The 22859-nt window shown below is 40.0% G+C and overlaps 1 protein-coding gene across 1 annotated transcript; it reads right to left on the bottom strand.

Moving 5' to 3' along the window:
- Positions 1-51: 51 nt before the first annotated feature.
- Positions 52-11064, bottom strand: LOC129842378 (zinc finger protein 436-like). Its single transcript, XM_055910921.1, has 2 exons — positions 10153-11064; positions 52-2655 (listed from the first exon to the last, which is right to left on the bottom strand). Exons 1-2 carry the CDS (start codon positions 10466-10468, stop codon positions 1769-1771), a joined length of 1203 nt encoding a protein of 400 aa, XP_055766896.1. The 5' UTR covers positions 10469-11064; the 3' UTR covers positions 52-1768.
- Positions 11065-22859: the final 11795 nt, after the last annotated feature.

Raw genomic sequence — 22859 nt, forward strand, 5'->3', positions numbered from 1 at the left:
AACAAATACTAAGAGGGACCAAGAGTCTTTTGATTGGTCAGTCATTGGGTTCATTTGTTGAAGTCAAATCAAGCTTTATTTATGCAGCACATTTCAGACATGGATGCAACACAATGGCTTCACAAGAAAAAACAAATAAAAAAATGAAATATTTAGTACACAACAAACAGAAGACTAACAACTGAAAGACTAATGAGCAGCCTAAGGAAATGCCATTGATTAAAATATTAATTGGATGCAATGCAAAGTTCAAGGTATTTTTTTTTTAGGAGGGGTTCATCTCTCCCTGGTACCATATAGAACAGAAACAGTAACTCATGCCCTGGAATGTGGTCTCTTTAGGTTTTAATCACCCAAAAGACATTGTAAATCTCCTGTCAGTGTTTTCTCCCAGAGGCCCATCCTCAGTAGAAGACACAGACACAATAGTTCTAAGAACCCTCTATTCTGTTGCATAAAACAACCAGTTGATGCAATAAAAGTATTATAACATAATGTTGCAGTTTTGCTCTCAGTGTCCACTGAAAGTTGACTAGTAACAACAACTGGGACCTAAAAGACACCCACCATGAGACCCACTAAATCTGCCCAAGAAGACGCAAACAAAAGAAAAAACCCACACCAAACTTAAAGACAGGAAGCAAACCAAAAAGGTGGAGCAACTAAAGGTGTTGACTCTCCACATCTATCAAGACAACTGGAGCACTGGACCAGACACTCTTAAATAGAACCTGGACCAGCACAGGTGAAACACCTTCCCACTAACGAGATGGACAAGCCAGCACAGGTGTAACACATACTGACTAACGAGGTGACACCAATCAGTGCGCCCTACGTGCTAACGAGCTAGACGTGGAAAAGTCCAACCTCAAAACATAAATGAAAAACCAAAGACTGTAACACCTTCCCCCCTTAAGAGAATGCTCACCACCAACAGAAAACAACTTCCATTTCACATTATAATCAACTACAATGCTTCACCTTCACCAATATAAACATGGTGTCTACTGACCAACAATTAAAAACAAGGAAAAAAACGTATTTTTCTAGCTTTTCAAAACTAGCTTCTAGAATTCTTGTCTTCCTAAAACTCACTAGATTCTAGAACTCTCGTCCCCTTGGAACACATGGAACTAAAAAAAAACACATGGAAATGGAAGATATATTTTACCTCACTGGTTAGAGGACAACCTGCATTTTGGAGTGATGCATTTAAATTTAGGGGTCGCTAAACAAAGGAACGCAACACTTATTTGTCATCACTCATCGATATCATGTTGAAATCAACTGTGTGACAGGATGGAGATGAGGTTGCACGTCCTGTTAAAACTAATAGCTCAAAAACCACACGGAATCTGGGAGTAATGTGTACATCCCTGGTTAGAGGACAACTTGTAGAAAACGGCTAGCTACATTTTGAGGTGTTGCATTTTGATTCAAGTGGGTCACCAACACGGTAAATGTAACACAGCTCTTTTTGTGTTAGTCACTTTTTGTTAAATCACATAAATAGTACTCTTTCATTTCAGAGCCTGGATTTTCCCCCTGATGCTAATATCCATATCATGTTGAAATCAATAGAACAGGGGACAAATGTTTAGGGTTCTACATTGTGACATCATTAAAATACTCCTTCTACAATTTTAAAACATTCTACATTGTGACATCATTAAAATACTCATACTACAATGTTAAAACATTCTACATTGTGACATCATTTCATTGATATCACGAAATAACTCCTTTGATCAGAGATCTTTGTCTCTTGTCAGCTATAAGATTTCTCTCCTGTGTGTATTCTCTGGTGTAGAGTCAGATGGCCAGATGTAGTAAAACTCTTCCCACATTGACCACAGCTGTAAGGTTTCTCTCCTGTGTGTGTTCTCTGGTGTATAGTCAGAGTGCTAGATGCACCAAAACTCTTCCCACATTGACCACAGCTATAAGGTTTCTCTCCTGTGTGTATTCTCTGGTGTAGAGTCAGATGGCCAGATGTAGTAAAACTCTTCCCACATTGACCACAGCTGTAAGGTTTCTCTCCTGTGTGTGTTCTCTGGTGTATAGTCAGATTGCTAGATGTAGTAAAACTCTTCCCACATTGACCACAACTATAAGGTGTCTCTCCTGTGTGTGTTCTCTGGTGTAGAGTCAGATTGCTAGATTTAGTAAAACTCTTCCCACATTGACCACAACTATAAGGTTTCTCTCCTGTGTGTGTTCTCTGGTGTATAGTCAGAGTGCTAGATGCACCAAAACTCTTCCCACATTGACCACAGCTATAAGGTGTCTCTCCTGTGTGTGTTCTCTGGTGTTGAGTCAGATTGCCAGAATGACCAAAACTCTTCCCACATTGATCACAGCTGTAAGGCTTCTCTCCTGTGTGTATTGTCTGGTGTCGAATCAGATGGCAAGATTGACCAAAACTCTTCCCACATTGAACACAGCTAAATGGTTTATCTCCTGTGTGTGTTCTCTGATGAATTTTAATGCCTGATGAGGTGAATCTCTTCCCAGAGCTGCTGTGAGTTCTCTTCCCTGTGGATCTCTGCAGGTGTTTATTGAGGTGTTCTGATCTGGAGAGACTCTTCTCTGCCTCTTCAGCATCATGAGGTTGTTGAGGCTCCCCAGAGGATCCACGATAGTGAAGTATCTCTCCTGTGTGAACAACAAAGTCAGACAGATGGTTAAAGGCCCACAACAGCGGAAATCCATTGTAAAAGGTGATGCCAAAAGCGTAGCCATGATGTTGTACAACAACTGACGTCTGTAATGAATGTTAAAGTTATTTGACAATTGTCTTCTTATGGCTGCAAGGGGCAGCACTGAGTAACCTGGAAAGAGGTGGCCACTTCAAACGGCCTCCTACTCAATTCTTGCTCGTACAATATGCATATTATCGTTACTATTGGATAGAAAACACTCTCTAGTTTCTTTAACCGTTGGAATTATTTCTCTAAGTGAACCAGAACTCTTTCTGCAGCCCATTTCCTATCCGGAAGTGAGATTTCCAAAAGCGAGGTCTCTCTTCAAGAGCTTGTCTATAAAAGGGCATGTCACTTGGGACTATAGAAACACGTCATACACCTTCCCTTGGGTGTCATGCGGAAGTGAGAGCAGAAAGGACTTGAATATCTCGTTCTGGGATTGAATACAACCTCTTGGAGTGAGAGGTACGCCATAATTGTTTTTTTTGAAGCCTGAAGTTTGACCTGGAATTGCCTCCTGGAAAACCGTCGTTATAGGTGAATATGATCTCCGGCTCGGATTTTTTTTGATACATGTGAACAAATCATCATAATGTATGTTTTTTCAATATAGTTTAATCAGATTATTGACATTTTTTCGGGAGTTTTACCGTGTTCCGTCGTATGACTGTGTTTACGTCTGAGAGATTTGTGCCACTTGGCTACTTTCAATGCTAATTGAAGAGGGATATTTGCCATTCTGAATCCAAACAACGACTCATCTGGACAGAGGACACATGTTTCAACATTCTGATGAAAGATCAGCCAAAGTAAGACTCATTTTATGATGTTATTTCATATATCTGTCGTGCATGTGAACGGGTCGTGGGCGCCCAAATGTGTCTCTCTATTGTGGCTACGCTAATATAGCGATACATTTTGTTTTCGCTGTAAAACATTTAATAAATCGGAAATATTGTTTGGAATCACAAGTTGCCTATCTTTCAATTGCTGCAAACTATATATTTTTCGGAAATGTTTTATGATGAGTAATTAGCTATTTGACGTTGGTGTCTGTAAATATTATGGCTGCTTTCGGTGCACTTTCTGATTGTAGCTGAAATGTAAAATATGATTTATACCTGAAATATGCAAATTTTTTGAAAAAAAATATGCTATACAATAAATATGTTATCAGACTGTCATCTGATGAATTTGTTTCTTGGTTAGTGGCTATTTATATCTTTATTTGGTCGAATTTGTGATAGCACCTGATGGAGTAAGAAACTGATGGAGTTATAAAAGTGGTGTCATTTGCTAACGTGGTTAGCTAATAGATTTACATATTTTGTCTTCCCTGTAAAACATTTTAAAAATCGGACATGTTGGTTTGATTCACAAGAAGTTTATCTTTCATCTGGTGTCTTGGACTTGTTAATGTGTGAAAGTTAAATATTTTTAAAAAATAGCTTTTGAATTTTGCGCCCTGCACTTGAGCTGGATGTTGTCATAAGTGTACCGATATCGGGCCAGCCAGCCTAACAGGTTAAAATGAGCAACAATAATCATATTTTGTATTGTTTTCACATTAGTAGTAGAATCGATGATTGTAGGCTAGAAATAAGTTATTCATGTTGTTGAAACTCTAAGCAGTGAGCCAGACGACTTTTGGTCTCCAATATAGGCCCCTTTCTGTGTTTAATAAAATTGCGGCACGAGGGCAAAGCACATACAATTTGATTGTAGAAACACCTCCCTGCTAATGAGGAAACCACTAGTTATGGATGTAGTATATCTGGTAATGAGGAAACCGCTAGTTATGGATGTAGTATATCTGCTAATGAGGAAACCACTAGTTATGGATGTAGCATATCTGGTAATGAGGAAACCACTAGTTATGGATGTAGCATATCTGCTAATGAGGAAACCACTAGTTATGGATGTAGCATATCTGGTAATGATGAAACCACTAGTTATGGATGTAGTATATCTGGTAATGAGGAAACCGATAGTTATGGATGTAGTATATCTGGTAATGAGGAAACCAATAGTTATGGATGTAGTATATCTGGTAATGAGGAAACCACTAGTTATGGATGTAGTATATCTGGTAATGAGGAAACCGATAGTTATGGATGTAGTATATCTGGTAATGAGGAAACCACTAGTTATGGATGTAGCATATCTGGTAATGAGGAAACCACTAGTTATGGATGTAGCATATCTGCTAATGAGGAAACCACTAGTTATGGATGTAGCATATCTGCTAATGAGGAAACCACAAGTTATGGATGTAGTATATCTGGTAATGAGGATAGCGCTAGTTATGGATGTAGCATATCTGGTAATGAGTAAACCACTAGTTATAGATGTAGTATATCTGGTTGTAGAAACTCCTTCCCGCTAGTGAGGATTATAGTTATAGCAAAGATTTTAGTTTTTCACAAAGTATTCTGAATGTGAATGGGTGAAAACTCAGGGGAGTAGCCTCCATTTCCAGGTTGCTTATGAGTGCATTTCACACTACTTTGGATTATAATTGTAAGGCTCGTTTGAATGTCCTGCTTAATATAATGTTTGTTTGATCATCGCAAATCAACCGCTTTGTACTTAAAAAACCCTTCAACCAGTAAAATGCTCTTTGTCTTTTCCATCAGCCTAACAATGAGGGTTTGTACACTGTTTGCCAAATTGTCCCATAACTTCACCTAACAACAAATATAGGAAAATAGCTCTGTGTGTTGTACAATAGCCTATCCATCAAGGAACAGTTCTCTACACATTATGAGCTAAGTATCTCTGTGTGCAAACAGACTAACGAGACCCTACTGTAAATCAAGCAGACAATAACATTATAAACACCAATTTGTTAGGGATGTTGGATCCAACGTGGAGCACGGCATAACTGTCTTTACCAGAGTAATGAATGAAGAAGCACTTTGGTTGTTGTTGCATGTCGTGATGTTTGTCATGTGACTGGCATTCAGAAAATTATTTCCTGCATCAGCTGATGATAGTTGAACATGTGACTAACTAAACAGCTACAGTATTAAGAATGATGTGTAATTATTGAAGAACCACGTTCATGACAGTATCCATTTGGGTGTTGTCAATAAAGTTAAGGTGACTCTAGGTTAGAACCATTTGATTAAGCAAACTCTGAAATTATTTTGGATTTCTGTGCCCATGAAAACTGTTTTCCCAGCGTAACATAAGGAGACACTAAATGTTACATAGTTAGAGTGCATTTCAGAGATCTGAATACAAAAAACTGTCCTAACAGGACAATAACCTGTAATGCGTTATCATTCTAAATGTACTGAATAAAGGAACAGTTCTCTGTGCTTTATCTTGGACTTATTTTTCTACTGTATTATTGACTGTATGTTTGTTACACTCCATGTGTAACTCTGTGTTTTTGTAAGTGTCGAACTGCTTTGCTTTATCTTGGCCAGGTCACAGTTCTAAATGAGAACTTGTTCTCATCTTGCCTACCTGGTTAAATAAAGGTGAAATAAATAAATAAAATAGATCAGCAACGGTGGCTTGCAAACAGTGGATAGTAAGTAGCCCACCTTTGGAATAACTATGTTAAGTCATAACTGTAGTATCCTGTATAACTATGTTAAGTTATAACTGTAGTATCCTGTATAACTTTGTATAGTTATAACTGTAGTATCCTGTATAACTGTAGTATCCTGTATAACTGTAGTATTCTGTATAACTATGTATAGTTATAACTGTAGTATCCTGTATAACTGTAGTATCCTGTATAACTGTAGTATCCTGTATAACTATGTATAGTTATAACTGTAGTATCCTGTATAACTGTAGTATCCTGTATAACTATGTATAGTTATAACTGTAGTATCCTGTATAACTGTAGTATCCTGTATAACTATGTATAGTTATAACTGTAGTATCATGTATAACTGTAGTATCCTCTATAACTATGTATAGTTATAACTGTAGTATCCTGTATAACTATGTATAGTTATAACTGTAGTATCCTGTATAACTATGTATAGTTATAACTGTAGTATCCTGTATAACTGTAGTATCCTGTATAACTATGTATAGTTATAACTGTAGTATCCTGTATAACTATGTATAGTTATAACTGTAGTATCCTGTATAACTGTAGTATCCTGTATAACTATGTATAGTTATAACTGTAGTATCCTGTATAACTGTAGTATCCTGTATAACTATGTAGTATCCTGTATAACTATGTAGTTATAACTGTAGTATCCAGTATAGTCTGGGAGGAGGTGAAACCACTCAGGCTTATTTGATGTGATCTAATGTTTTGATCATGTAGTTTTCCTTACAAGCATTCAGTCACCAAAGGGGGTTCGGTCATTCCTTTGTTTATATACTGTCTCATTGACAAAAATATTTTGGATCATTTGTTTACATCATTCCTTTGTCTCGACATATACAGTAAACGTGCTGAGGTTCTACTGTTGCCAAGGAGACACATTTTATTATTTATTTACAGTTTGGAGGGTTGGGGGTCTGACATCCAGGAGACACATTTTATTATTTATTTACAGTTTGGAGGGTTGGGGGTCTGACATCCAGGAGACACATTTTATTATTTATTTACAGTTTGGAAGGTCGGGGGTCTGACATCCAGGAGACACATTTTATTATTTATTTACAGTTTGGAGGGTTGGGGGTCTGACATCCAGGAGACACATTTTATTATTTATTTACAGTTTGGAGGGTTGGAGGTCTGACATCCAGGCGACACATTTTAGTTCTAATGGTGCCGTTCTGTTATTCTTTTCAGCTTCTTTTTCCAAGCATCTTACATTACTCTGAGACTAGTTATCCTGGGATCTTACATTACTCTGAGACTAGTTATCCTGGGATCTTACATTACTCTGAGACTAGTTATCCTGGGATCTTACATTACTCTGAGACTAGTTATCCTGGGATCTTACATTACTCTGAGACTAGTTATCCTGGGATCTTACATTACTCCGAGACTAGTTATCCTGGGATCTTACATTACTCTGAGACTAGTTATCCTGGGATCTTACATTACTCAGACTAGTTATCCTGGGGAATAGTTTCAATACATTTGCAAAAAATCGAAACCTGTTTTTGCTTTGGCATTATGGGGTATTGTGATGTCATTATGGGGTATTGTGAAACATTTTAGAATAAAGGGATGCACCGATATTACATTTTTGGCCAATACCGACATCCAATATTTTCCTTGCCCAAAAAAAACGATACCGATAACCGATATTTAAAACTCTAGAGGCCTTTTAGGCATTCTACTACAGCACTCTAATAGTTAACACACGGACTCAGCAGTCTAAGCCACTGCATCTCAGTGCAAGAGGCGTCACTACAGTCCCTGGTTCGAATCCAGGCTGTATCACATCCGGCAGGGATCGGGAGTCCCACAGTAGTTGTCTGTTATTGGTGTAGAGTGGACGACAAAGGAGAGTGAACGACAAAGGAGAGGGATCCCACATGTGGATATGATACAAATTATCATTATTACTGGAAAATATTCATTTAAAATCCAGGAACTTTACAACTTTAGCTCTCTAGGTCAAGCCAGTAGGTTACAGTAGGTTGTATCTCTCTAGGTCATGCCAGTAGGTTACAGTAGGTTGTATCTCTCTTGGTCACGCCAGTAGGTTACAGTAGGTTGTAACGCTCTAGGTCATGCCAGTAGACTACAGTAGGTTGTATCTCTCTAGGTCATGCCAGTAGGCTACAGTAGGTTGTATCCAAGTGGAAACAATTATCAACCCAATGTGGGAAGTGTCGAATTTGGTCAACAACAAAATGAATGGCTTATTTGCTACGTGAGGTTTACTTGATCCAACAGAAGGTTCGTAGTGCTTAAGTTGTTATGTGGACACGTGACATACCGACAACTTTGATAAAAAACACTATAGGAGTTGTCTGCAGATCGCTATGCATATTCATGCTAGTAGCTTAGCATCTCTCTCCATTGAATACAGGCGGTGCATATTCATGCTAGTAGCTTAGTGTAGCAGTGTGATGTTGTTCCCCTAGATTACGCACCAAATTGCACACAAGGACCAATTCAAATAGGCCAGGTCAAGAGGGGATGTTAATAATCTGGTAATAATAATAATAATTCAGTGTATTTTTTTATTTAATTACAGCTGCATAGCTAATGTTTTTATTTGGTGTACAAACACTTTTTCATACCAATATTGTACATACAAGTGATTGTAAAAGTTTTGTATATTTTGGTTTGGCCCATCGCGGGTTATCTGTATCCCCATACCACTTTATCGTTCTCTTTTGCCTGACCCTCGGCTAGCAAGGTATGTTGTCCTTGGCTCCGAAACTGTTTAATATGGAACCGTCATAAGGTTATACAATGTACTGTTTTGCAACCATACGTTTGGTATAGTGTGGACAGTGTAGGAATTTATGTTAACAAGTTTCACAGAGCTCACTGACTGGGGTATCTGTTGTAACTTCTAAGTACTTGTGACAGTGGTTGAGTGAGTGTACATGTGCTCGCGCAGGTGCCGGAGAGCTGTGACTGCACCAAGGGTAACGTGTGTGTTGTCTCTTCGTGTGCAGGTATGTCTTTTATTTTGTCAGAATTATGTTCTGTATAGTTTTACTTGTATATGCTGTTGTGCAGCGAGTGTGCACGCAGCACCTGTTAATTCCTTTTGGCGCTCTTTTGCCTGACCCTCGGCTAGCAAGGTGCCGGAGAGCTGTGACTGCACCAAGGGTAACGTGTGTGTTGTCTCTTCGTGTGCAGGGCAAATAAAAAGATTTCAACGAGCAGACCATCAGTTGTGGCAGCGTCTTCATTAAGAATTACACAACGCAGAACGAACCACGCTACATTAGCATCTCTCTCCATTGAATACAGGCGGTGCATATTCATGCTAGTAGCTTAGCATCTCTCTCCATTGAATACAGGCAGTGCATATTCATGCTAGTAGCTTAGCATCTCTCTCCATTGAATACAGGCGGTGCATATTCATGCTAGTAGCTTAGCATCTCTCTCCATTGAATACAGGCGGTGCATATTCATGCTAGTAGCTTAGCATCTCTCTCCATTGAATACAGGCGGTTGACGACAACAACCCTCATAGAATATAAACAATAGATTACAATAAAAAGATTAATCCACTAATCCAAAGAAAGGATAGGCGGGAGCTAGATAACCCACAGTGCTACAGTAGGTTTTAACTCTCTAGGTCATGCCACTACATGACAATCACAACATGCCATGCCCCCAGTCTGCGGTCAGCAGATAGACCCTTCTCAAATATATATGTTAAGTCACTTTTTGGAAACGGAACGGAGAAAACAAGGGGTAGCTTGCGCTCCAGTCGTCTGATTCTAGACATATCAGTCATCATCCCAGGGCCCTCCGTTGAAGAGGTATTGACGAGCCAACTCCGAATATCGAAAATGTTAAAAACACATTTAAGGCGGTACTTACTGGTGTTAATCAGATCTCCTATCTCCTCCACTTCATCTTTCAATGTGACAGTAATCTCCCCTTCCTTCTTCACTCCAAAAACTTCCCCCTCTTCTTTTACTGTAACATCCTCCTCCTCTTTCACTCTGAACGCTTCTTCCTCTTCTTTCACTGTAACGTCTTTCTCTTCTTCTTTCACTGTAACAGCCTCATCCTCTACTTCTATTTTTACTGTGACCTCCTCCTCTTTCGCGACAATGTTCTGCCCCAGAGCTTCTTCCTCCGTCCAACAGACCGCCTCTTCTTTAACAAGAGGGGAGATGTTTAGTGAGCTCATGTTCAGGGATGTTAGCTAGCTAGCTATCATTAGCGACTAGGCTAGTGCTAATTTAACCAGTCAGCTACTGTAGCTGACTAATACAAAATAACGTATTATTAAATAGGTTAACAACTAGATAGGACCTAAGTGTGTCTAAAACACAGTAGTTAATATACACCGAAAGCGTCTAAATAGCTTGAATCTTACGGCTATGTTGGCTAGCAAGCTACCGAGGTGGTTAACGAGCTGTTTATGAAGAACCGTCCCCTAGATTATACGTCACGCTGGCAGCGTCACCTGAAAGACGCACATCGCCGTCTGCTGACTGGAGGGGAAACGCAGTTGAGGATCATATTTTATTTTCAGACAAAGATTATTGTAAATGGATTTAATTAATAATACCATTATATTGAGACATACAAAGACAGGAATGTGTTGATTGATTAGTGCGAATAAAAAATGTTTACCACAGCATATTTAAGGCAGTTTCATTAAGTCAAACTAAATCTAAATAATTAGCAAGCTACTGTAGGTCCATACTGCTCCTACGTGGTGTAACAATACATCATATAGATGTATATAATGAACAGACTAGGTCTATACTGCTCCTACATGGTGTAACAATACATCATGTAGATGTATATAATGAACAGACTAGGTTTATACTGCTCCAACATGGTGCAACAATACATCATGTAGATGTATATAATGAACAGACTAGGTCTATACTGCTCCTACATGGTGTAACAACACATCATGTAGATGTACACTACCATTCAAAAGTTTGGGGTCACTAAGAAATGTCCTTGTTTTTTAAAGAAAATCAAACATTTTCATTTATTTACCTGTTTTTGCTTTTTCATTATGGGGTATTGTGATGTCATTATGGGGCAATGTGATGTCTTATAGGGTATTGTGATGTCATTATTGGGTATTGTGTAGATTGATGAGGGAAAAAATGATTGAATCAATTTTAGAATAAGGCTGTAACGTAACAAAATGTGGAAAAAGTGAAGGGGTCTGAATGCTTTCCGAATGCATTGTATATATAGGGCAGTACTTAGTGACATCACTTCCTGAAACAGGAGGTACAAATATATAACATAGTTTCACAGTATCAACATTCAATGTATCAAAATACATGACCCAGCTGGAAGTGGAAACACCAGCCCAGCCACAATCCTAGAGGTTCACTGATGATCAACCTCCTCCTTCACATCTGAATCCTGATGATCAACCCCCTCCTTCACATCTGACTCCTGATGATCAACCTCCTCCTTCACATCTGACTCCTGATGATCAACCTCCTCCTTCACATCTGACTCCTGATGATCAACCTCCTCTTTTCACATCTGACTCCTGATGATCAACCTCCTCCTTCACATCTGACTCCTGATGATCAACCTCCTCTTTCACATCTGACTCCTGATGATCAACCTCCTCCTTCACATCTGACTCCTGATGATCAACCTCCTCCTTCACATCTGACTCCTGATGATCAACCTCCTCCTTCACATCTGACTCCTGATGATCAATCCATAGGAATAGGACGTCATCACCACCATCGCCCACAAGGATGTCATAAGGTGAATGCACCAATTTGTAAGTCGCTCTGGATAAGAGCGTCTGCTAAATGACTTAAATGTAAAATGTAAATGTAAGCTAATTGTCATTGAGGTTATTAATGGGAAGAACATTAGCAATATGTCCTGTCTGGTAACTTGTCTCGTTCAAAGGATTTACATTGGCAGGTGCACAGGGAGAAACACCATTAAAAAAACTCAGTTGATCTTAAACTGCGGAAACACTTTTGGAAGTCTTTAACTGCATCAAAGTCTGTGGCCTGTGATGTTGGGACAAATGATAGTCCCTTAATTATACAAGAGACAAAATTCACAAATTCTACAGCACAACGGCAGAGTCATGTCTTCAGTGTAAAACTAACAATGACTCAATAATCCTTCTGGGAATGTTATGATGTCATAAAGTTATGGGAGGAGTTAGAGAGTTGGCTGTCAGAAGTACAATTATACAATGTAAAATTACTTTTAATCTGTCTGTCTGTATATTTCAAGACATGGCATTTGAGGGTGCAGTGAGATACCCCAGAGTTGGACGATACTTTTCTCATCAATCATCTGAAATATTATACTTAATTAAACCTGGAAATCAACCAATCCTCTGTTGTTAATTCAATAGAAAGGTCAAATGCTTTATTATCTAAAAGTTGAAAGTGAGTTGGCAGAGGAGTTAGGGCTGTGTTCCAGTGGGTCTGGGCAGGTGTGATGTAGTTAATGGAGATGGAGGTGTGTTCTAGTGGGTCTGGACAGGTGTGATGTAGTTAATGAAGATGGAGGTGTGTTCTAGTGGGTCTGGGCAGGTGTGATGTAGTTAATGGAGATGGAGGTGTGTTCTAGTGGGTCTGGGCAGGTGTGATGTAGTTAATGGAGATGGAGGTGTGTTCTAGTGGGTCTGGACAGGTGTGATGTAGTTAATGGAGATGGAGGTGTGTTCTAGTGGGTCTGGACAGGTGTGATGTAGTTAATGGAGATGGAGGTGTGTTCTAGTGGGTCTGGGCAGGTGTGATGTAGTTAATGGAGATGGAGGTGTGTTCTAGTGGGTCTGGACAGGTGTGATGTAGTTAATGGAGATGGAGGTGTGTTCTAGTGGGTCTGGGCAGGTGTGATGTAGTTAATGGAGATGGAGGTGTGTTCTAGTGGGTCTGGGCAGGTGTGATGTAGTTAATGGAGATGGAGGTGTGTTCTAGTGGGTCTGGACAGGTGTGATGTAGTTAATTAATGTTTCTATGAGGTTGTTTGTATGTGTAGGATCGTTTATAAAATATAAAATAAAATATTAAAACATTTCCAATGTTCCATTTCCATTTCCAGCATTTCCAATGCAAAGTAACACCTCACAGTTCTATTTTTGGAGTTATCACACTAAACCAATCAGAATTTAGAAGAATGCCAAAGTCAGGTGTGAAGTAATATGGACGACCAGCCTATTCCCTATGATGTATACTACAAGAGAAATAACTTAAAATGTATAACTTTAAATTAAACCAATTATTTGCACTCATAACTTGAGTGATTAAAGTAAACCACAGTTCTGTAAATACATAATGCCATCTAACCAAATATCAAAGAATGTTAGCTATATGCAGTTATCTTAGCCAGCCAGCTAATGTTAGCTATATGCAGTTATCTTAGCCAGCCAGCTAACATTAGCTATATGCAGTTAACTTAGCCAGCCAGCTAACATTAGCTATATGCAGTAATATTAGCCAGGCAGCTAACATTAGCTATATGCAGTTATCTATATGCAGTTAGCCAGCCAGCTAACGTTAGCTATTTGGCCAACTAGCTATTAGCCTAACCAGCGTAGCCAACCAGCACGGTTATGGTCAGCGAGACCAACTACCGGAGAAAAAGTTACAAAACTCCCGTAGTCTAATTCACAGAAAACATGCTGAAAAGTAGTGATGGGGAAACAAAGCTTCCTGAATCATTGGCTCTTTCCAGCCAATTTTGTCAAAAATATGTTCATTACTCAAGGCTTTGAGAATTTAGAATTTAGAACAGCCACATTTTATAGATGAAGTCACACGCCGTAGCAGCGTAGCCATTATGTCATATATTATTCAGTCAGCAGTCAGCAGCCACCTGCAATGTCGGCTGCAATGTCGAACGAGCCCAATACCAAACCAATCAGGTGTTCCACGAAATTATTCTTCAGACGTCATTGATCACGTGCTGCTGATAAAGCGACACTGCTTTGAATTATACCGCTCAGCGACTTCAGTACATGCCTCATAGCTCCAGTCTCAAACTTAACCCCGTTCCTGCTGAAGAAGAGAAGGTCTGCTGGATGGAGAAAGAAGCTCTCGTGAAAGAGGGGGAGGAAGAGGAGGCTGTTACAATACAAAAACAAGTAGAAGGTGAGGCTGTTACCGTGAAAGAAGAAGAGAAATACGTTACAGTGAAAGAAGAGGAGACTAACGATGAACGTAAGTACTGTCTTAACAGAAGCACAAACTCTGTGGTTGGAAGTTGAACTGATGTGTGTTGTACTTGGTGTTAAAGCGGAAATCTGCAATTGCTACATCCATATTTTGACTTTAAAATTATTTATATATATATATATATATATATATATATATATATATATATATATATATTTTTAAAGCCATTGATTCATGAAGAATATGAAACATTCCTCATGAGCTTAGTTCAACAGTTTGCCCTATCATAACTTTTTTTTGCTCCAATGTTTAGAAACAATGTAAATCAACACTGTATAGCAGGGGTGTCAAACTCATTCCACGGAGGGCCTAGTGTCTGCAGGTTTTTGGTTTTTCCTTTCAATAAAGCCCTAGACAACCAGGTGTGGGGAGTTCCTAACTAATTAGTGATGTTAATTCATCAATCAAGTACAAGGGAGGAGCGAAAACCCGCAGACACTCGGCCCCCCGTGGAATGAGTTTGACACCTGTGCTGTATAGCCTCAACATGGTTAAAACTATAATGTTGATATCATGGATTGTCAGTCCTTTCATCCATAAGTCTGTCTATGAATTTGAGACTAGTTACATTTCTCCAGCCTTATCATCTTATTACCAAAACAGTGGTGGAATTACAGCTTTGTTATGGGTTGAACTGCAGATTGGTTGATTGATTGTTGAGTGGCTTTTTTAAAAGTGGCAACCTAGTTTTTAAACAAACAAAATGGCTGCCCGGAGTCCTGAGCTGTGTTAGAATACTCATACTAACTGCACTATTTGTGATGTTAATAGAGTATATAGTCTGCTTATTGGTCATAGTATGATGTAGTTAGTATGCCAAAAGTTCCCGGATGTCGTACTAAATTCGCCAAAATATGATGTAAACACGCAGTACTTTAGGTCCCATAATGCAATTCTTCAGGAAATGGTTGTGGCTTTAACGTTTTCAGATTTGAAGAAAATGGGGGAAAATATGCAGCTGAAGTCCAACGAGAGGGCGGATACAAATGAACTGCTTTAAATAATTATGACAAATGTTGAGTAATGCAATAAAGTAATGACTTTTCAAATAAGTTACCTTACACGTTATATGACTATGGTTGTTCACTTGACAATCTTAAGACAAATGTCAAATAATGAACATTCATTACAGAAGTCATTGTTTGTACAACATCATGGCTACACATCACCTTTTACAGTGGATTTCTGCTGTTATGGGCCTTAAACCATCTGTCTGACTTGTTAGTCACATCTCTCTCCTGTGTGAACATCGCGGATCCTCTGGGGAGCCTCAACAACCTCATGATGCTGACGAGGCAGAGAAGAGTCTCTCCACGTCGAAACACCAGCAGAGAACCACAGGGAAGAAATGCTCTGACTGTGGGAAAGGTTCCACATCTTCATCAGAACTTAAAATACACCAGAGAACACACACAGGAGAGAAACCTTTTAGCTGTGATCAATGTGGGATGAGTTTTACTCAGCCAAGCAGCCTGATAGTACACCAGCGAACACACACAGGAGAGAAGCCTTATAGTTGTAATCAATGTGAGAAGAGATACTCTGATAAAAGATCTCTGATCAAACATCAGAAAATGCATACATGAAGAAGTTGTTTCATGATATCAATGAAATAATGTCACAATGTAGAATGTTTTAACATTGTAGTAGGAGTATTTTAATGATGTTCTACCATATCCTTTGCCCTGTTCAATTGATTGCAGCATGATATTGATATTAGCCTCAGGGGAAATCTAGGCTCTGAATTGAAAGAGTATTATTTAACAAAAAGTGACTAACAAAAAAAGAGTTGTGTTACACTTACTGTGTTGGTGACCCACTTTAATCAAAATGCAACACTTCAAAATGTAGCTAGCTGTTTTCTACAAGTTGAAAAGCTGCTTGTTTAAAAAAATACATGTAATATGATAATTGTTGCAGATGTTTGTGTATACACACACATGAATAATAATAAATTGGTCTATAATCAATTTCATTAACAATCTGACATCACTCCAGTATTTCTTGACAACATTCAAATGCTAATTGTCTTTATTCCACTACTGAAGAAGCACGACTCAAATCACCTCATATTTCAAACATTCAGCCTGACAAAAGATACACGTTTTATTATTCCATGCCTCATCATTAAGTTAATTATTGCCACTACATATTAACAAAGGGGTGTACATTTGGTTTTTATATTTCATATTTACAATTCATGTAATAATTATTTATGCAACCAGCTGACCATTTTTGGGGTACAATTATATTGACAATGTTGCTCTGCTTTTAGAATATCAGGATTCATTCTCAGATGTGCCAAACCAAATGCATGACATTGGGGACTGGGCCCCGATCCAACAACATGCCTATCGAGTGAACCCTGAAAAGAGAGAGAGAAGTAAGGTGGAAAGTTACTACGGATATTGCAGGAGTTGGTTGCTGATTGTCTCAAGGGTGGGCAGTCAACAAGTTTTGCGTTTAGCCAGTGCGTTGCCATGGATTACAATTTATTTTGACTGCACGTTTTTCCGTATTGGAGACAACTTTTTGGGGCTCGTTCCAAGGGGACCAGAGTTTTAGAAGCTAGTGAGTTTTAGGATTCTATTGAAAGAAGAATAATTAAAAAATAATACTATGGTATATTATTATTTAGAAATATGTGTTTTTTCTTGTTTATTGTTGACAGCCAGTAGACACCATGTTTATATTGTAGAAGCATTGTAGTTGATTATGTGAAATGGAAGTTTTCTGTTGGGGGTGAGCAAACATGTCCAAAAAAAAAATATAGGATGTATTTGTTGTCTAAAGGGGGAAGGTGTTACAGGCTTTGGCTTGTCCATCTCCTTAGTGGGAAGGGGTTTCACCTGAGCTGGTCCAGGTTCTATTTAAGAGTGTCTGGCCCAGTGCTCCAGTTGTCTTGATAGATGTGGAGAGTCAACACCTTTAGTTGCTCCACCTTTTTGGTTTGCGTCCTGTCTTTAAGTTAGTTGTGGGTTTTTCTTTTGCTTGCCTCTTCTTGGGCAGATTTAGTGGGTCTCATGGTGGGTGTCTTTTAGGTCCCAGTTGTTGTTACTAGTCAACTTTCAGTGGACACTGAGAGCAAAACTGCAACATTATGTTATAATACTTTTATTGGATCAAATGGTTGTTTTATGCAACAGAATAGAGGGTTCTTAGAAAATTGTGTCTGTGTTCTACTGAGGATAGGCCTCTGGGAGAAAACATTGACAGGAGATTTACAATGTCTTTTGGGTGATAAAACCTAAAGAGACCGCATTCCAGAGCATGAGTTAATGTTTCTGTTCTATATGGTACCAGGGAGAGATGAACCCAGGGCCAGACCCTGGTCTCTACACAAAGAGTACTGTTTTTACAGCAGATACTGTCTGCTGAGAATTATAACTATCTCTCATACAAATCTTAACCTTGTGACCCGTTCTATACATCTGTTGTTGCATCAACGATCAAGTCAGCTGCTGCTGCTCCAATACAGTATGAGGTGAGACGGTGAACTGACGTTCAACCGGGCAGTCAGCTGCTGCTGTTCCAATGCAGTGAGACGGTGAACTGACGTTGAACCGGGCAGTCAGCTGCTGCTGCTCCAATACAGTATGAGTTGAGACGGTGAACTGACGTTGAACCGGACTGACGTTGAACTGGGCAGTCAGCTGCTGCTGCTCCAATACAGTATGAGGTGAGACGGTGAACTGACGTTGAACAGGGCAGTCAGCTGCTGCTGCTCCAATACAGTATGAGGTGAGACGGTGAACTGATGTTGAACTGGGCAGTCAGCTGCTGCTGTTCCAATACAGTATGAGGTGAGACAGTGAACTGACGTTGAACTGGGCAGTCAGCTGCTGCTTCTCCAATACAGTATGAGGTGAGACGGTGAACTGATGTTGAACTGGGCAGTCAGCTTCTGCTGCTCCAATACAGTATGAGGTGAGACGGTGAACTGACGTTGAACCGGGCAGTCATTTGCTGCTGCTCCAATACAGTATGAGGTGAGACGGTGAACTGATGTTGAACTGGGCAGTCAGCTGCTGCTGCTCCAATACATTATGAGGTGAGACGGTGAACTGACGTTGAACTGGGCAGTCAGATGCTGCTGCTCCAATACAGTATGAGGTGAGACGGTGAACTGATGTTGAACCGGGCAGTCAGCTGCTCCAATACAGTATGAGGTGAGACGGTGAACTGATGTTGAACCGGGCAGTCAGCTGCTACTGCTCCAATACAGTATGAGGTGAGACGGTGAACTGACGTTGAACCGGGCAGTCAGCTGCTGCTGCTCCAATACAGTATGAGGTGAGACGGTGAACTGACGTTGAACCGGGCAGTCAGCTGCTGCTGCTCCAATACAGTATGAGGTGAGACGGTGAACTGACGTTGAACCGGGCAGTCAGCTGCTGCTGCTCCAATACATTATGAGGTGAGACGGTGAACTGATGTTGAACTGGGCAGTCAGCTGCTGCTGCTCCAATACAGTATGAGGTGAGACGGTGAACTGATGTTGAACCGGGCAGTCAGCTGCTGCTGTTCCAATACAGTATGAGGTGAGACGGTGAACTGACGTTGAATCATAATGAATAAGTTAATTAGTGAAACTGTTAAAAAATACTATATGGCATATTAAATATATTACGGTATTGTTATCATATAGAAACATATTGGAATATTGTACATCATATTAAATATATTACTCTATTGTTATCATATAGAAACATCATGGAATATTGTACATCATATTAGCATCAACATACATTATTGTTTCATTCAATTTCACATAATAAGGATATTTGCGCAGTGGTCTAGGGCACTGCATCGCAGTGCTAGCTGCGCCACCAGAGTCTCTGCGCCACCAGAGTCACCAGAGTCACCGGGAGGTCCGTGGGGCGACGCACAATTGGCACAATATCCTTGTCTCAGTATGTAAAATGTAAAAAAATAAAATAATGTATGCACTCTACTGTAAGTCGCTCTGGATAAGAGCGTCTTCTAAATGACTAAAATGTAAATGTAAATGTTTAATTAAATTTCACATAATAAGGATTTTTCATATTTTCAAGTTCAGAAGTCAGAACCCATCACCTGCTATGTAAAAGAAACAGAAGAATGCACAATGGTCAATGCTATCTGGGATCCTTGGAACATCCCTACCTAAACCCTATCCATAACCCCTACCCTAAACCCTAACCTTAACCCCTACCTTAACCCTTTTAAATGTCAACTTCAACGGGCTAGGGACGTCCCAAGGATGTATCTCTACCTGAAAATACATGATCTAAGTGATTGATAGTTGGTATTCAGCAGTCATAAAGCCTTATTTACTTTAATGAACTACAAAATAGTGATTTTGTCAAACAGCATAGACAGCAGCTCTACACTTTATTGACTGACTTATCCATTCATCCTTCCATCCCTCCTCAGCCTTCCTCTCCTCTGAAGACCCAGTGAGGGTGGAGCTCAGTCAGAGAGCTGTTGAGGGACTGGTTAGGAAGAACACTTCTACAGCCAGAGAGGTGAGAGGTCATACATGGTTTAGATGGTAAATGTTTATGTCCCCTTGGCGGTTCATCACGTCAGCTAAAGGGAATATGTTCCATCATCTATGTTTATTTACATTAGTGCAAATTGTCCACTGATATTGGTGTAATTTCTCACCCCTTTTGGCTGTATGAAAGGTAATTTCCCCTCAGGCACACACATTTGTTCTTTGATATTATGAAGGTAATTTGTGTCAAATGTACTTTTCCCCACTCATTCACCCCATCTCTTCACATTGCTTATTTATATTCAGTGGCCTGACTGCATCCAGACTATGTCAAAGGCCCATCCTGGTAGATCTGAACCGAATGCAGCTTGGAGTGATCAGATGACAGAAGTCACATTTACGTGCCCACTGTAACTGAGGCCATAGATGCTCCACATCCATTACTTTGAGTGTTTTATATAATATGACTAAATGTGTTTCTTTGTGTTGCAGGGGCAGTCAAGAAATGGAACGACAAGGCCAAAGAACATGACATAAGCAGAGCTGTGGGAGACCACCTCAAGCCCCTGGTAGAGCCGGGGGTGGTGTTTACCACTCCACCAGCAGAGCTGTGGGAGACCACCTCAAGCCCCTGGTAGAGCCGGGGGTGGTGTTTACCACTCCACAAGCAGAGCTGTGGGAGACCACCTCAATCCCCTGGTAGAGCCGGGGGTGGTGTTTACCACTCCACCAGCAGAGCTGTGGGAGACCACCTCAAGCCCCTGGTAGAGCCGGGGGTGGTGTTCACCACTCCACCAGCAGAGCTGTGGGAGACCACCTCAAGCCCCTGGTAGAGCCGGGGGTGGTGTTCACCACTCCACCAGCAGAGCTGTGGGAGACCACCTCAAGCCCCTGGTAGAGCCGGGGGTGGTGTTCACCACTCCACCAGCAGAGCTGTGGGAGACCACCTCGAGCCCCTGGTAGAGCCGGGGGTGGTGTTTACCACTCCACCATGCCTTCAGCAGGCTGGAAAAGTGGGATTGATACTGATTTTCATACTAAGATGGACCAACAGTCTGTTGATTGGTCAGTCATTGGGTTCATTTGTTGACATCAAATCAAGCTTTATTTATACAGCACATTTCAGACATGGATGCAACACAATGGCTTCACAGGAGAAAACAATGAAAATAAACTGAAATACTTAGTAAACAAAAATAACAGGATAAAAAAAACTGAAATTTAAAAACTGAAAGACCAATGAGCATTCTAAGGAAATGCCATTGATTAAAACACTAATTGGATGAAATATCCAACCCAAAATATAAGCTTGTTTTTTAGGAGGGGTTCTCAAAGACATTATGGGGGTGTCCACTGAAAGTTGACTAGTAACAACAACTGGGACCTAAAAGACACCAACCATGAGACCCACTAAATCTGTCCAAGAAGAAGCAAACAAAAGAAAAACCTACAACAAACTTAAAGACAGGAAGCAAACCAAAAAAGTGGAGCAACTAAAGGTGTTGACTCTCCACATCTATCAAGACAACTGGAGCACTGGGCCAGACACTCTTAAATAGAACCTGGACCAGCTCAGGTGAAACACCTTCCCACTAACGAGATGGACAAGCCAGCACAGGTGTAACACATACTGACTAACGAGATAGCACGTAGGGCGCATTGATTGGTGCTAACGAGCTATACTTGCTAACGAGCTAGACGTGCTAACGAGCTAGACGTGCTGACAAGCTGGACGTGCTGACAAGCTGGACGTGCTAAAGTCCAACTTCAAAACATAAATGAAAAAAATATAATTACTTTCTATAGAATCCTAAAACTCACCAGCTTCTAAAACTCTCATCACCTTGGACAAAACTCAAATCAAATTGTATTAGTCATGTCTGATTTCAAGAGCTCCTGCAATATCCCGAGCTTCTCTCTCTTTTCAGGGTTCACTCGATAGGCATGTTGTTGGATCGGGGCCCAGTCCCCAATGTCATGTCATTCCACGGAGGGCCTAGTGTCTGCAGGTTTTTGGTTTTTCCTTTCAATAAAGCCCTAGACAACCAGGTGTGGGGAGTTCCTAACTAATTAGTGATGTTAATTCATCAATCAAGTACAAGGGAGAAGCGAAAACCCGCAGACACTCGGCCCCCGTGGAATGAGTTTGACACCTGTGCTCTAGTACATGTGGGTTGGTACATCTGAGAATGATCCCTGATATTCTAAAAGCAGGATAACAATTTCAATATAATAGTACCCAAAAATTGTCAGCTGGTTGCATAAATAACTATGACTAAATGTTACATAAATTGTAAATATGAAAATCAAAACCAAATGTACACCCCTTTGTTAATATATATTGGCAATACTTCACTTAAGGGTGAGGCATGGAATAATAAAACATGTATCTTTTGTCAGGCTGAATGTTTGAAGTATGAGGTGATTTGAGTCATGCTTCTTCAGTAGTGGAATAAAGACAATTAGCACTTGAATGTTTTCAATAAATACTGGAGTGATGTAGGATTGTTCATAAAATTGATTATAGACCAATTTATTATATAACATGTATTTTCTGATGTTGAATCCGAGATCTTTTATCAGATTATCTCTGGTCACAGCTATATCTTCCCACATTTATTACTGCTATAAGGTTTCTGTCCTGTGTGTTTTCTCTGGTGTATAGTTAGATATCTAAATCTGGTAAATCTCATCCCACATTGACCACAGCTAAAAGGTTTCTCTCCTGTGTGTGTTCTCTGGTGTGAAGACAGAGAGCTAGATTCAGTAAAACTCTTCCCACATTGATTACAGCAATAAGGTTTCTCTCCTGTGTGTATTCTCTGGTGTGAAGTAAAAGCGCTAGATGTAGTAAATCTCTTCCCACATTGATCACAGCTACAAGATTTCTCTCCTGTGTGTGTTCT

The sequence above is a fragment of the Salvelinus fontinalis genome, unplaced genomic scaffold (assembly GCF_029448725.1).
Source record: "Salvelinus fontinalis isolate EN_2023a unplaced genomic scaffold, ASM2944872v1 scaffold_0036, whole genome shotgun sequence".
Lineage (NCBI taxonomy): Eukaryota > Metazoa > Chordata > Actinopteri > Salmoniformes > Salmonidae > Salvelinus > Salvelinus fontinalis.